At 60.9% G+C, this 15,669-nt stretch overlaps 1 protein-coding gene across 5 annotated transcripts in view; it reads left to right on the top strand.

Annotated features, from left to right (window-relative positions):
- The window catches only part of SH3TC1 (SH3 domain and tetratricopeptide repeats 1), a 63,516-nt gene that overhangs the window by 15,004 nt on the left and 32,843 nt on the right, over window positions 1-15,669 (top strand). For 3 of the 5 annotated variants that reach the window (XR_014078769.1, XM_081576400.1, XM_081576213.1), the window contains exons 1-2: window positions 5,570-5,648; window positions 12,702-12,903. Coding sequence is in view for 4 of the 5 variants with exons in the window: in XM_081576400.1 (XP_081432526.1) it covers window positions 12,750-12,903 (154 nt within the window). In the remaining variant the exon portion in view is untranslated. Of the gene's footprint in view, window positions 1-5,569; window positions 5,649-12,701; window positions 12,904-14,035; window positions 14,053-15,669 lie in introns of those variants that run through there. The other 2 variants (XM_081576308.1, XM_081576486.1) reach the window with 2 other exon arrangements.

The following is a 15,669-nucleotide window of genomic DNA, read 5'->3' as shown; positions in this document are numbered from 1 at the left end:
CCCTCCCTGGGGGCCTCTGCATTCCTGGGATTCTCTGTTTACATTTATGGCTTGTTGTAGATTAACCCTCAGCCCCCACCCCCAACCCGGACATCTGCAGTCCTTGAAGTGGCTGTGGGAGGCTTGACCAGCTGCATACCTGGAGCAGGCCGGGCGCACGTACTCTTCTGACTGGCTCCATTCCGCAGGAGGACCTTTATACCCTCTCTTTGCCTAGTCCCTCTTCCTCCAAATTCAGCTGAGGAGCCTCTGCCTCCAGGAAGCCTTCCTAGACTTCTCCCTCCTCTTCTTCCCCCCTCTCTGTGGCTGCACAGATGGCACGACATCATCCCAGTCTCCATCCAAGTCTGTAATCCTGACTTGTCTGAGCCCCCTCGTGTGTGGGGACCTGAAGGCACAACTGGGGTGATGGAGCCAAGATGGCTGGTGGCAGGGGTGGCCCTGAATTCTGAAGAGCAGAGCAATCACCAGGTGGAGGGGGGGATCCACGGAGAGGCTGGACCGCGCGCCAGGGAGGCTGTCCAGGGGACCCCAGCTGGGCCTGGGGGGTTGGGCTGGGTCACCCCTCCAGGCCTGAGGCTGTGCTGATATAGTTCCACAGTCCCAGGGGATTGAAAATGTTCTGAGATGGCATGACAAAATTAGAAATTGCTTTTTGTCTTTGTAGGCCACAATTATTGCTACTTGCCCCATGGGTTAAAAAGATAAGCAGAGGGTAGAGGGTGGGGTGGGGTTTCCCAGGTGGCCCGAGTGGTGGAGAACCGGCCTGCAAATGCAGGAGACTGTCAGGGACTCTGCTTGGATCCCTGGGTTGGGAAGAGCCCCTGGAGAAAGACAAGGCAACCCAGGAGTCTTGCCTGGAGAATCCCAAGGACAGAGGAGCCTGGCAGGCTACAGTCCACTGGGTTGCAGGGAGTCGGACTCCACCGAGCGACTTGGCACGTAGCACACACAGAGGGCAGGGTACCCCTCAGACCCCGGCCCCTAGCTCAGGATTACAGCCGAGGCCTGTGTCTGTGATCCTGTGGAGAGATCATCAGGGGGGAGAGATCCTGTGGGGGCTCATCAGGAACTTCTGCCCATGTTGGCAGAGGCGAGTCCCTACAGGCTGACATGAGCGGAGGCCACCTCAGCCCTTAGAGATGCTTAAAGAGATGCTGCATCTGGGTCGCCGGGGAGCAGGTGTAAGTATTCCAATAGGAAGTTCCTGGGATCTCTGACTGTGTGTGAGTCTCATGCCTTAGGAAGTCGGGGGTCCGCCTTGGCACCCCCGGAGGCCTTGGCATTGTCCTGGGGGCTGTGTGGCCCAGGGAAGGTCCCACATCTCTAAAGTCTGTTTGCCACTCAGTCCAGTGGGATCATGGCAGTACACTGGGGTGGCCACATCCTTGGATCTAGTATCTTTTAAGTGAGTGATAATTGCACAGTGATGGTAAATCCCTGTGAGGGTCAGAGTTGCTGACCTAGGAGGGCACTTGGAGACCCCCCAAGCCCAACTCGCCCATTGGAAAGGGGGGAGCTAAGGCCCAGGGGGTGACAGGCTCCCTCAGAGGGACCCGAAGGTGGGGCTAGGCTGGGGTTGAGACCAGCCTCTCACATGCAAAGCTGTGTGGGGCTGCCCTATGGGGCCACCTCCAGGAGGGACCCCTTACTTGGAAAGACCCCACCTGAAAGGCTCATGTTCTTCCTCTGTAAGTCTCATCGGGTGCAGTTGCACACTTGGGGTGCACACTAAAGTTGGGGTGCCATATGCAGCGTTGGGATATTCTTGCTGAGTTGAGTTACGTTCTGTGGAGTCGGGCTGCAGTGTGCAGAATCAGGGTGTGCTGGGTAGGGTTAGGGTGTTCTTGCAGAGTTGAGTTACATTCTGAGGAATCAGGGTGCCACATGCAGAATTATGGGTGCTGTGTAGGGTTGGGGTGCTCTTGCAGAGTTGAGTTATATTCTGAGAAGTTGAGGTGCAGTGTGCTAAATTAGGGGTGCTGTGCAAAGTTGGAGTGCTCTTGCAGAGTTGAGTTACATTCTGAGGAGTTGGGGTGCAACATACGGAATGAGGGTGTGCTGTGCAGGGTTGGGGTGCCCCATGCAGAGTGGAAGAATGCTGGGCACAGCGGGGGAGGCTCGTGGAAAGCCCCCGGCCTTGAGCCAAGAGCACAGCTGTAGAGGCAAACAGGATGCGGGTCTCGGGCCACCGCGGGGCACAATGGCCAGGAGAGGAAGCGAGTCCAGACCCTTTTATGGATATGGAGCCGTCAGGGGCCTCTTTCAACACAGTTTCCAGAAAAACAGAGCAGGAAGGAGCAAGCAGCTTGCGTTCCACACAGCATGGGGTTCTGGAGGGCCGGCTGGGGAACCCGGGAGCCTGGCTTCACAGAAAAAGGCCAAGAGGAGCTGGGTAGGGGTGCGCCCAGGGCACACCATGGCTTAGAGAAGGCGGGTGTGGGAGCCCGACCCCAGGTTCTCTCCACAGCCCCCGAGGCCCCAAGGAGCCCGGGACCAGCCCAAGCCATTGGAGGTGGGGGCTTCCTGACACCCTGCTCCTCTCCTGCTGCCTGGGGAGCCTAGTCCCCTGCTCTCCGCTCTGCAGCGGCCCCTGGAGAGGCTCGGGTACCGGAATTTGTTAGATGCAGAGACAACTGAGTACAGCCGACACCCTGTGGAAGGATTCCCGCCTCTAGGCTAACCCTCCTGACGGCTCAGAGCTAGACCAGACAGTCAGATCCCACCCGGGGCCTTCCTGCCGGCCTGTGATCAGCACGGCCGCACCAGCCTGCCATGGCAGTGCCTGCCGAGCTCGGACCCTGAGAGGCAGCCTAGCTGGAGACGATGGGCCTGGAGCTCTGCCGTCCCATGGAGGAGGGGAGTCAAGGCCAGGGACAGAGGATGGGGACAAAGGCGTATCCACAGGTCCCTGTGCAGGGCAGAGTGGACATGGATGGAGGAGGCAGGCCAGCCCAGGAGAGTGATCCCAGCAGAGGCAAGTGCAAGGAAAGCCCTACTTCTCAAGGGTTGAGGCCTTGGCAGCGGGTACCTTGCAAGGGGGTGGATGGGGGGCATCACTGTGCCAGGCCCATGAGGGGGAGGCAGGCGGGCTGGGGAAGTGGACAGGCTGGTGTCATGGGGAAGAGGGCAGGTGAGGAGGGCCTTCGGGGCGGGACTGGGCCTAAGGGTGGGCAGGAAAGCGGGGTCTTGGAAGCCCTCAGGGAGGGCGCTGTGGTCAGGCAGGCAGGTGCCCCAAACACTAACTCATGTCCTGGGCCTGTTCCCCACTCCCGTGGACGTCTAGCGGTCTGGGCAGGAGGGCAGCCTCTGCAGGTATGTCCATCAGAACCTCTGAACACGCCCTTGTTTGGAAAAACGGTCTTGATGTGATTGATCCCTGTAAGGATCTCAAAGTGAGATCCGCCTGGATGACTCGCAGGGCCCTGGAGACAGTGCGGAGAGTCCTTACAAGTGGGAGTGGAGGAGACACACAGGGGGGGTGCCGTGTGATGGCAGAGGCAGAGGGTGCGGTGACGTGACCACAGGCCCAGGACAGCCTGGACACACGGGGGCTGGAGCAGGCGGGAAGGAGGCTCCCCGGAGTCAGAGGGAGCCTGGCCCTGCCGGCACCTTGACTGACTGCGGCCCCAGAGCCCAGAGAGAATAAACCTCTGCCATTTTAAGTCACTTGGTCTGGGGTACTTTGTCACGGCAGCCCCTGGATGCTCACATCGCGACTGTCACAGCTAGAAAGATTGCTATTCCTGCTCCACGGAGAGGGGAGGAGAGGGGAGGAGAGAGGTTGGCAGGGCTCGGACAGGCCATGCTCCCCGGGGGGAAGGCGAGCTGCTGGGGGAACAGTTGTCCCCTCTGCCCTGGGGCCTCCTGGTCCCCTGGGGCCCACGGGGTGATGTGAAACCCTCCCCTGCTACTCCACCTGCCGTCACGGGGGACAGTGAAAATGGCCCCCTGGAGCCTCTGCCTCCCACCTCGGGGTCACCGAGCGTGTTGGCGGTGTGTGCCCTGGGGCCCGGCTGGGCTGGGGGTGTGAGGGGCCCGAGCGCTGGGCCCGGGCCTGCTGGGGGCCCCCCAGTGACCAGCACTGCCCGTTGAGGGGCTGAGGCTCCACACTGGCTCTCGGTGGGGACCTTTCCAGCGTGAGGTGGCCACACGCCCATGGCGTCTCCAGCTGTGCCCCTCATGCCTGGGCTCTGGCCTACTTGGGAGCGGAGGGGAGGTTGTGACTTTGGGGTGACCACGCATAATGCCGGGAGTTGATCGGATAAAGGCGGACGGCGCGGGTGGGGGGCAACCAGAAGTAGTCCGCTTTGGGCTCAGAGCGGATCTCAGCCTGAATGAGAGTGCCCCCAGGGAGCAAGTGTCTGGAGATAGGCGTGGTTTTCACTTTGGGGTCAATTTCTAGTGACAGAGGCCAGGGACGCTACCCAGACCCCAGGACAAAGAGCGAGCGCCCCAAGCACCAGCAGTGCCGGGGTTAGACACTGTGCTCAGGGATCTCAGTGTCTGACAGACCTGGTTTCTGGCTCACCCTCTAGCTGTCACCAGCCTTGGGCCTTATCATCTCCTGAGCCTCAGTTTCCCTGTCTGTGAAATGGGTACATTAGCACTTAACCCAGAGATTGTTCCTGGTCAGGAAGCCAGGCCGTGCCTCTTCCAAGCTTGGGGCGGGGAAGGTGGCCTCCTGGGTTTGGGCTAGGGCCAGCAACCCGAGCCCACCCCCTGCCTCTGTGAGGGCCTGAGAGCCGATGGGAGGGTAGGGCCGGGGCTGACCCCAGTTCAGTTCTTGCTGCTTGTCTGACAGCCAGGAAGCCCAGCCCTGCCCCCTGAGCTCAAACCCCTGCTCTCAAACCCAGGTCAGGCCTGGAGCCGGTGGGAAGACAAGGAAGGAAGGAGAGCTTGCAGGCAGACCCCCAGCTGTCCCCAGGACGCGTTCCCATTGATTGTGTCACTGGGCAGGGCAGCAGTGGGAAGGAACCATGTGTCTGTCTGTGCACACATGTGTGGACACATGGATGCACGTGTGTCTGTGCATGCATGTGTGTACACATTTGTATTGCAACACATATGTGCATTGTGTGTGCCCATCTGTTTGCATGCACACATGTATGTGCATGTGTGTAAACATGTACATGTGTGCACGCACGGATGTCCATTGGTGTGTGTGTGCACGTGTGCACAAATGTCCGTATAAGTGTGTGCACATGCGTGCGTGTATACGTGTGCACGTGTATGCATGTAAATGTGTGCACGCGTGTGCATGTGTGTGTGCAGTAAGTGGAAGAGGAAGAGAGAACAGGGCTGAGGTTGGTAGGGCAGCTGTCCGACTTCCCCAATCCTGGCAGCCGAGGTGGGTGCCCAGCCTCCACCTCCGAGCCTGGACACCAGGCAGTGGGCAGGCGGGTCAGGGCCTGGAGCCAGCCCAGGCCGGAGCTAATGATCAACCAGCCCTCGGAGGCGGCGCAGCAGCTCAGGCCTGCCTCTCACCAGGCCCAGGCGCAGGGAGGAAGTGGGGCAGGAAGCAGGGGGCGGTGGCGGCCGCTGTGCAGTCCGCCGGGCTGTGGGCGGTGGAGACGGCCTGTGGGGCCCGCCAGCGAGGAGCCGGGAGTGGCCACCCAGTGCCCGCTGTCCCACGGAGTGGGGTGCAGGTATGGGGCTCTGGACGGGAGGGTGAGGGCGGCTGAGCAGGCGTCTTCCACAGAGCTGGGTCTTGCCGCAGGTGGATCTGAGCCATCTGTTGCTTTTCACTTTCTGGGAGAATTTTCTGAACTTTCAGGATCGGGAGGGAACAGAATTGGTGTCTGGAGAGGCCGGGAGGCCGTGGGCGCTGGCTAACGGAGCCCCAGGAGGGCCCCGTGCCCGCTGACAGCTATCGCCCCAGGACTGATGTCAGTTTTGCTAAAGCACTGCCGCTGGGAGATCTCACCTGACCCCAGGTCCCCTCGGCCACGCAGCCACCCGTCCCGAGGGTCTGGCCAGGACAAGCAGGGTTCCGGGTCCAGGGGGCCTCAAGGGGGTCCCCACCCTGGGTTGGCTCCACCCCTGGCAGACACCACAAGTGCCAGACCAGGGTGGCACTGCAGCTGTGACCCGGCCACTCTGAGGTCACCGCCCTGGGCCTCCTCTCCATCAACCAATGGGATGGGTGACTTGACCGGGAGCCCCGACCAGACAGCTCTAGGGAGACCCTGACCCAGGCCCTTTAGTGCCAGGGCCTTCCCCGGTGGCTCAGATGGTAAAGAATCTGCCTGCGATGCTGGAGACCTGGGTTCAATCCCTGGGTTGGGAAGAGACCCTGGAGGAGGGCATGGCAACCCCACTCCAGTATACTTGCCTGGAGAATCTGTGTGGACAGAGGAGCCTGCTGGGCTACAGTCCATGGGGTTGCAAAGAGTGGGGCATGACTGAGCAACTAAGCACCTTCCCTGGGCATGTGGTCCTGGCACATCACTGAGACCCACTTCCCGCCTGCAGTGACCCCTCTGGGAGCCCCAAGCCCTGTCTGTGGGGATTTCATACAGATGACAGATGGGAGAGAGACCCTGGGAGGAGTTAGTGTTGCTGGTCACTTGGGCATGACCTCCCCCAGCGGGGGTGGGGGGCTGTGGCTGAACTCGTGGATGGAGGCAATGTGAGGGCCAGAGGCAGTGTGTGCCCAGGTTGAGGGTGGGTGTGGAGGGCTGAATTCAGACCCACCTGGGTTCAAATCCCACCAGCGCCGCCCCCCACCCCCCTGCATCCCAGGCCCATCTGAGTCAGCATAGCTGCTCACGGAGCCTCAATGGCCCCTCTGTGAAATGGGCCCATAACGCTCCCCCAGGCGTCACGAGGACAGAGTGAGGACACTCAGTTGGGCAGGGTGGTGGCTCCTGAGAGTGACAGCACTTCCTGTGTCAGGTCCCCAGCCAGTGTTTATGCCTGAGGTCACTTACTCCTCCTCCCGAAACGCCTGCTTCCCAGCGGAGCAGGAAAGCACAGGGACCCGGTGCGACAGCTGGCCTGGAGCTGCTGTCATGAAGGGCCATAAACGGGGGCTTCTAACACTGGAAGTTCATTCTCCCCTGAAGCCCCGGGTTGGGCAGAGGGCTCTGGGGGAGGGTCCTTCAGCTCCTGGCGGCTGCGGCCTCTCTGGACTCGTGGGCACGTCACCCTGCTCTCTGCCTCCATCCTTACCCGGGGTCCCCGCGGTGTCTGTGCTCCTCTTCTTACAAAGACGGCTACGTGGAGGGCCCCTCCATCCCAGTGTGATCGCATCTTGTTATTATTTTATTTTGGGGGGTATTTGTTTATTTGGCTGCCCCAGATCCCAGCTGTGGCACGCTCGCATCTTTAGTTGCGGCCTTCGGACTCAGTTGTGGCATGTGGGATCCGGTTCCCTGAGCCCGAGGCCCCTGCGCTGGGGTGTGAGGTCTTAGCCACTGGGCCAGCGGGGACGTCCCCGGTGCAACCGCACCTTAACTTCATCCTGTGTCCGAATAAGGCCAATAAATCTGAGGTCACTGGTGTGCATGAATGTGGGGGTGCGCTGGTCACCTTCTGTACTGAGGTCACCAGACAACCCTGGAGAGATGCTTCCTGGGGAGGTGGGTGAGGTCTGCGCGGTCCTCGAGGCTTTTGTTCAGGACAGGTTCAGATGCAGTCGGGGACAGGCAGCCTCTCTGGCTGAGCAGTGCTATTTTAGGACCCTCCCTGGGGAGACAGAACCCACTTCCTCCTGCGGGCTGTGACTAGGAACCCCAGGCTTACGACTGTCAGTGGCAGCCCCGCCTGGTGGGCAGGTCCCTCGCTGAGCAGGTGGGAAGTCCCCTCAGCCTCAAAGCCTTCCCTTTTCTCAGGAAACCGTCCCTGAGCCTCTTGGGGCAGGTCCATGGGCCTGGGATGCAGGCACTGGTGGGCTGGTCCTGACTTCTGGGGGGGCAGGTGGGCAGGGGCTGGAGAAGAGAGAAGCCCTGGATGTGGGTTGTGTGAGCCAGATGCCTGGTGGCAGAGAGGGGAGGGCGAGGCCCCCAGGTGGAGGCTAGAGAGACCGCACAAACAGGACTCGAGCAGAACGACAGAATCCGCGTGCCCTCCCGAGATGCTGCCGGACCGCAGAGCAGGGGGCTCGCTGCATCCAGAGTCAGGAGGGGAGGGCGACAGGGGCCGGCTAGGCTGGGGGTTGGGGTGGGCGTCAGATGGACGGCTCTGCATCCTGAAAGATGCTGGGAGGTCTTCGTGTATGACAGCGGGGGGGGGGGATGGCCCCCGGGAGCAGGAAACGGGCAGCGCAAGGCAGCGGGGCTTGAAATGATGCTGGACGTTGACCAAAGACTGCCGGAGGGCTCTGCGACAGGGCTGAGGCCCAGAACCCGAGGGCTCGCGCTGCTGCTTCCTCTGGACAAGGGGCCCTCTCCAGCCTCCTCCCTCCTCCCTGGAGGTGCCTACAAGGGTGCCAGCGTTCCCTGGGTGCTCCTTGGCACCAGGGGCTCCCATCCCCCTGCCCACCCCAGGTCCCTGGCCTTCAGAGGTGGTTGGGGGCTGGGGACCAGGTCACAGCCAGGGTGTGGATGGGGAGGGGACTTGGGGGGCCGCTTCACAGCTTCAGGCTTCTCCTCTGCCAGCCTCGGGAGGGAACAGAACTGGTGCCTGGAGAGGACGGGAGGCCATGGGCACTGGCTAGCGGAGCTTCGGGAGGGCCCCGTGCCCGCCGACAGCTATCGCCCCAGGGCTGATGTCAGTTTTGCTAAAGCACCGCCGCTTGGAGATCTCACCTGACCCCAGGTCCTCCAGGTCTACAGGCCGTGCTGGTCCCTGTGGGAAGGCAGACAGCCCCCTATGCCCTGCTTTTCTCTGCAGCTCGGAGGCAGGCAAAGGGGGACCAGGGTAATGCCTGCCAGAAACACGGCCTTTCCTACTCCTGTGTTAAATCCATGAGAGGAGTGAAGTTGGTTCTGGAGAAAAGGAATCAGAGCAAGCTTGGGATGAGCTAAAGCAGGCTTCCCCAGCCTGGGAGCTCTCTCGACTTGTGGGCGGGAGGGAATAGAGGGTCCAAGGAGCAACAGGGCTGGTGAAGCCCCTGCAGGCCGAGGCACCTCCTTGATGCCCCAAGGCCCCCCCGGGATGTCAGCCGGTTTCCCTGAGTTGCCTTCGGAGGAGTGCCCACAGGGGCCATACCCAGAGGCTTTGGGGACCACTGAAGAAAGGGTGTCGGGGATGGTCTGGGAGCATCGGGTGTAGGGCAGTGGTCCTGCAGGAGCCCCTGCCTAGAATCCCCGAGGGCCAGGGAGCAGGGTGGTCAGGGCGGCGCTGAGCTCAGGCCCCCATGTGTCCGGTCCATGAGGACAAGGGGATGGGGGGTCTTCCTTCTCTGGGATCAAGGGTTCAGGGCCCCAGTTGCTGCTCGGCGGCTGCCGGGCTGTGTGGCCTTCCTGAGGGGCCCACGAGTCTCCTGCTCAACGCTGGCCTGTTGGGGCGGCCCGCGGGCTCTGCTGTCTTGCCTCCGTGAATGGCCGACGCTCCGTGCCCTCCCATTCTCTGCACGGCTCCCCGTCAGTCACAGGTCCTGCCTCCCCTCAAGGCTTTCTCGATGGTCAGACTCCCTTCCCTCCACTTGTGGGGTCAGCAGACTCTCTCCCCCTCTCCCAGAACGCGCCCCATGGAACCAACACCACTGCATTCGTGTCCAGACCGCCCCATCCCAGCAGGCCTGGGTCACCCTCCTCTGTGCCCCTCGCCCCTGCCCGGCACAGAGCTGGCCACAGGGCAGGGGTTGGCAGGGTCTGTTGAAAAACAACCAACGGCTTTCGAGCGTGGAGTTCGACCTCCCCCACCCATCCTGCAGGCGGAGCTGACGCTGAAGATGCCTGGGCCCAGCCCACTGCAGGGGGCGAGGTCAGGGTCAAGGCCGGTTCTCTGGGGACAATAGCAGTGCTCAGGGAGGAGTGGGCCTGCAGGCACTCGGTCCTCAGCCCACGCCGAATGTCTCCGAGGGGATCTCTGATGGCTCCGGGGATAGCATCCCGTGAGAATCCTCACCTGGTGGCAGGAGTTTGTGGGTTTGGTGCTAGCGTCTCTGTTTGTTTGCCTTTTAAAGACAAGGATGTGGGCACTGACAGGATATGTGTGGGGGTAAGTGAGAGTGTGTTAATGTGAGAGTGTTTGTGTGTGTGTGTGCGCGCGCGTGTGTGTGTGCATGTGTGTGTGAGTTGTGTGTGCGTGTCTGTGTGTGTGCATGTGTGTGTGTGTGCATGTGTGCATGTCTGTGAGTTGTGTGTGTGTGTCTGTGTGTGTGTGCATGTGTGCGCGAGTTGTGTGTGCGTGTCTGTGTGCGTGTGTGTGTGAGTTGTGTGTGCGTGTCTGTGTGTGTGCATGTGTGTGAGTGTGTGTGCATGTGTGCATGTCTGTGAGTTGTGTGTGTGTGTCTGTGTGTGTGTGCATGTGTGCGCGAGTTGTGTGTGCACGTGTATGAGTGTGTGTGCATGTGTGCGTGTGTGAGTTGTGTGTGCGTGTCTGTGTGTGTATCTGTGTGTGTGCACATGTGTGTGTGAGTTGTGTGTGTGCAAGTGTGTGTGTACATGTGTGCGCATGTGTGTGTGAGTTGTGTGTGTGTATCTGTGTGTGTGTGTGTGCGCGTGTGTGTAGGGGGTGAGTTGCCCACCCCTCCGAGCCCACTCGGGTCCCCCATCTGTAGAAGGGGCAACGTACTCTCCCTGGGAACCTGACCGAGGCGACTGGTGCATGCAGGTGGTGACAAATTCTTGCGTGCCCTCTGGGAGCCTGCAGACAATCTCCACTGTCCCAGAACAGTCTGAGGCCCGCAATTCTGAGAATAGTCCGCGCTGAGTCTAACGGAGGCCAGCCCCCTGATCTTGTTGACAATCCAAGGCGGTAAATGAACCCAAGGCCCCTCGCAGGTCCCACCTCCAGCCTCTCCTCCTCTGTCCTTTCTGCCCAAACTCGGGAATGGACCTTTCAGGGACTAGAACGCAGTCCTCTCGGGGCTTAAAGTGCCCTGCTGGCTCCTCTTTGCATTCATGGAGAGTTCAGTGCTCTGGGCACCCACCCCCCCACCCCCGATCTGGAACAGACCATGCGCCGGGTCCTGTGCCCCAGGCTCCCCCGCCCCCATGGTGACTCGGTGATGCTGCTGTCTGCTTCCTCGTCTCCCGCCCATTCTCTGCTGCCGGGTCCTGGGTGAAGATGGGAGGCTGGCCGGAGGCTCCTGGGGCTGTGTAGCCCTGGTGGGCTTGTCTGGGCTCTGAGTCCCATGCTGCCAGCCTGGCGTCTCTGGGTCTCCAGGGGCGGGCCCCCAGCACCTATCCAGAGGGGGATGGGTTGTCCCCAGGAAGGGGGTTCAGCAGCGTGCTCTCCTGTCTCTCTGTGCACAGGGACTTCCTGCTGCCCTGCTCTGGGTTTGGGGTTGAGCTCCCCCCAGCTTGTCATCAGAGAGCAGCAAGACTCCACGAGAAGATGGGCTCCCTGGCCGGGGCTCCTGGCCTTAGTCTCATCCACCCTCCGCGTGGCTGAGCGGGGCCGTTCCTCCTTCCCTCAGTCCCCGAGGTGGAAGCTCAGTGGGACATGGTTGACCCACATCCCTGTGGCTGCCCCGGCGGGGGGAGTCTGCCTCAGCAGCCCTCATTTCCCGGCCCCAGAGCGGCATGCCCACACCCCTCAGGCCTGGAAGCAGCTCCATGTCCCTCTCTGTCCTCAGATTTGTGACAAAGGCCCCGACCTGTGCAGACCCTCACTTATCTTTTTTTTCCCCTCAAATTTTATTTTTATGTATATTTAAATATTTATTTGGCCGTCTGAGTCTTAGCTGCAGTGTGCAGGATCTTTTAGTTACAGCATGGAAATCCTTGGTTGTGGCATGCGGCATCTCGTTTCCTGACCAGGGATTGAACCCGAGCCTCCTGCATTGGGAAAGTGGAGTCTTAGCCACGGGACCAGCAGGGAAGCTGCCCTCTCTTGAAGGCCCCAGGGCACCCCAGACGCTGGGAGCAGTCGTTAGTTCCTCCCTGGCCATTTCCTCCTCCCCTGCCTTCTGCCACCCGCTGCCTCCCATCCCAGGGCTGCCTGGGTCCCAGTCCATTTCCTGCGTTCCTTCCGGGGGCTCTGCTAGGTGCAGGCCTGTTTTAGTGGGAGACCTGGGGCCCACTGAGACCACCCCAGGCCTCAGGTTTAGTTATAAGGAGCTGCAGGAACCCCTGGGAAACGAGGCTGGAGTCACAGCCCTGCTGAGCCCCATGGGAAGCATGCCATCTCCAGGGTGTCTGTCCATCCCAGCCCTCGCTGGGTGGGAAGCGTGGTGGGCTTACCCCTAGACCGCTGGGTCCTGGGGTGTCCCAAGGGGACAGCTGCTCTGTCCCCTGTTTCCACGTGGCCGTTGTCACGTCCCTGTCCAGGCACTCATGGGAAGGTTCTGAGCTGTTTCCTCGGGTCTATGATGAGCAAGAACGGGCACCCCCCCCACTGCCCAGTGGGCCCTCCAGCTGGAAGCAAATGTAGATTCACGCCTCCGACGGAGTCTGCTCCAGGCAACTGTGCTGTTCGGGGAGGAGGCCTTGCCCAGGGAGGTGCTCGGGAGCCCCCAGGCAAAGTAGAGGCGCGCTCCCTTCTCGTGCCCTAACTCGGGGGCAGCGTCCGTGCCGATCCCTGCTGCCCAGAGAGGCCAGGACTGCTGCTGAGCCGCTGCTGATCCCTGCCCTCTGCTCTCTCCACAGAGGCCAGCCCGGCATGCCGAGCCCTTGGCACTGAGGCCGCTGCCAGCCATGAAGGGCCCAGCGGAGCCGGCCCCGAGGGGGAAGGGGCCCACAAGGTCCTCGGGGGGCAGTGGTGACCGCGAGGTCCAGGAAGTGGCCGTGAGCACGTCCGTCATCTGGGAGCAAGCACGACCCCAGGAGGCCAAGGCCACCGTCCGAGGGGGTGAGTGCATCATGTGGGTCCACCCCGCCCCCACGCTGGACAGAGCAGGGGGTCCGCGCCGTCAGTGACTGTGTCCAGCCCAGGGAGTGTCTGCAAGGGATGCGGGCCCACCTCACGCTTCTCCAGGGTCACGTCGGTGATAACTGGCGCGACAGGAGGGCAGGGGTTGGCGATTCTAGGGACACGGCCCTGGATGAGGTCACAGCTCTCGTACGACTTTGCATTCCCACCGTCCTGCTCTGTCCTTGGCTGTGAACCACCGGGGTTACTCAGGGTGGGGTGTCCCTCCTTCCCCTCAGCAGGCAGAGCCAGGCCCGGGGCGGGGTAGCAAGGAGCAGTGCCTGGGCCAGGCCTTGGGCAGGATTGCTTCCTGGAAGGAGAGGACGCAGGCTGAGACGAGGGCAGAGGCACCTGTGACTCCCACCCGACCGGCCCGGATGTGCGCAGGAGAGGCTTGGACTCAGGCTGGGCTGCCGGCGGGGGGACCTGGTTCCCGCCCTGATTGCCGCCGGACCACTGCTGGACGCTGGCCTCAGTTTCCCCACTTGGAAACCTGCGGGGTGGCCTAGAGGGTCTGCAGGACCCCTGTCTCTAGGACTGGAGGAGGGAAGGGAAGGACAGGGAGGGAGGCTGAGGTGGGCCCAGGCCCTGGCCCAAGCCAGGGACAGCCTGTCCCCTTGTCCTTCCCCCATCTTCCCATCGTCAGATCCTCACCTCCATCCCGGTCACCTGCTTAAGTCACCCACGGAGGCTCTAGGGCTTGGCACGTAGCAGGTGCCCGATAATTATTTGACGAATGATCGATGCTTTGGGAGAATGGCAGCAAAACCTCATACTTGGCACCAGGCCCAGAGCCTGGCACTCTGCGTGTTTGGTGACTGGAGGTGTTTTTACTCCTGTTCTCTTGGTCCTTCGGGGTGTAAGTGGAGATAGGAAGGGCGGGGCTGGCCATCAAGGGGTTTGACTCCCGTGGTCAGACACCTGCCTGGCCCGGAAGAGCGGCTCCAAGGAGTGGTGGGGGCCTGGCCCCAGGATCTCATGGGATCGGCCCCGTCCAGAGCTGGACGGCATGAGACAGAGGGGCTGGGTCCCGCCGGAAACACATGGGCCAGACCAGTCGCCTGCAAGGCAGCCCAGCCCCCGAGGGCCGTGAGTCCTAGAGCACGATATTCCTTCCATCTGGCGCTGTGGCCGAGCCAGGGGCATTCTGACCACGAGCCCAGTGTTCCCTGCCCCTCCAGCCCCACAACACGGCTGGCATCCGCCGGTACCAGGATGGTCTATGAGCCCCTGCAGCGGGGTCAGGGAGCCCCTCCAGGCTTCCCAGGCTCCCCAGCCCCAAGCAGCCAAGGGGCCAGTGGGCTCCCACTACATCTACACAGACCCCTCACCCTTTTCAGCTTCTTTTGCAAATGGGCAACACATTTACAAGAAACAATACAAAGAATTCCCACTTAGCCCACCCAGGGGGGTTTCCCTGGTGGCCCAGTGGTTAAGAATCTGCCTGCCAATATAGGAGATGCGGGTTCAATCTCTGGGTCAGGAAGATCCCCTGGAGGAGGAAATGGCAACCCACTCCAGTATTCTCTCCCGGGAATTCCCATGGACAGAGGAGCCCAGTGGGTTACAGGCCATGGGGTGGCAAAGAGTCGGACATGACTGAGTATCTGACACCCCGCCTAGACCCCTCAAATGTTAACACTTTGCCTTCTCTCTCTCTGCGCTTCAGGCACGTGTTATGTTTTCCCAGGATGGTCTGGGAGTACACTGCAGACACGATGCCCCTCCTGCCCCATTGTTTGGTGTCTTTCCTAAAACCAGGACCTGCTCATATGGCCTCACAATGAGACGATTCCCAACACACTTTCCTGGTCTAAACAACCTGCAGACAGACCTCACTGCGATCCCGCCATCTGTCCCTATAACCTACTTTCCCCCAAAGAAAATCCTGGTCAGGCTGTGCATTCTGTGGCCGTGTGCCCCTGGAGCTTCTTAACCTGGAGGTTGGTACTTTGAAGATTCCAGGCGGTCAGCCTGTAGAGGTGCTGCAGTGTGGATACGGGTGTCCTTCAGGACGGCAGGATGGTGCTTCAGGCAGAAATGCCCAGTACCTTCGGTCCCTCTCAATGTCCATGTGTCTGGCCCCTGGTGATGTCCACATCTCGCGTCGCTCACTTGATTAAGGGGATGTTTGACAGTGTAAACGTCACTGTCAAAGTCATCCTTCCTCCTTCTATCCTGAGTAAGGAGCCTGTGGGAACTTTGCGACTATTCCGTCCCTCTTCGAACTCACCGATGTTAGTCGCTCAGTCGTGTCCAACTCTTTGCGACCCCAAGGATTGCACCCCGCCAGGCTCCACCATCCATGGGATTCTCCAGGAAAGACTACTGGTGTGGGTTGCCATTCCCTTCTCCAGGGGATCTTCCCGATCCAGGGATCAAACCCTGGTCTCCTGCATTGCGGGCCTCGTCTGAGTCACCAGGGAAGCCATGAAAAGGGTCGCTAAATGGTGACTTTCTAGTGCTGCGTTCTTTCTACATTATTGCTTCACTGAAGCGAAGAACTGTCGCCTCTCCCCAGCTACTCACTTACTTATTTTAGCGTGGGCAGGCTCAGAGGTCTTTATTTTATTCTCTCGACTCTATCGGTTGCTGTCATTAGTTATTTTGTTGCTCAAGTGGCCCCCAATTTGGTCTTGTGACACGCCTCCAACATCCTGTGGGCACCACCTGCTTTCTGGGGCCACAGGACTCTCACGTCTCATC

Source organism: Giraffa tippelskirchi, chromosome 1 (assembly GCF_054371585.1).
Source record: "Giraffa tippelskirchi isolate mGirTip1 chromosome 1, T2T-mGirTip1v1.2.pri, whole genome shotgun sequence".
Taxonomy (NCBI): domain Eukaryota; kingdom Metazoa; phylum Chordata; class Mammalia; order Artiodactyla; family Giraffidae; genus Giraffa; species Giraffa tippelskirchi.
Note: the sequence above shows the minus strand (reverse complement) of the source record. Positions and strands in the feature narration are given on the sequence as shown.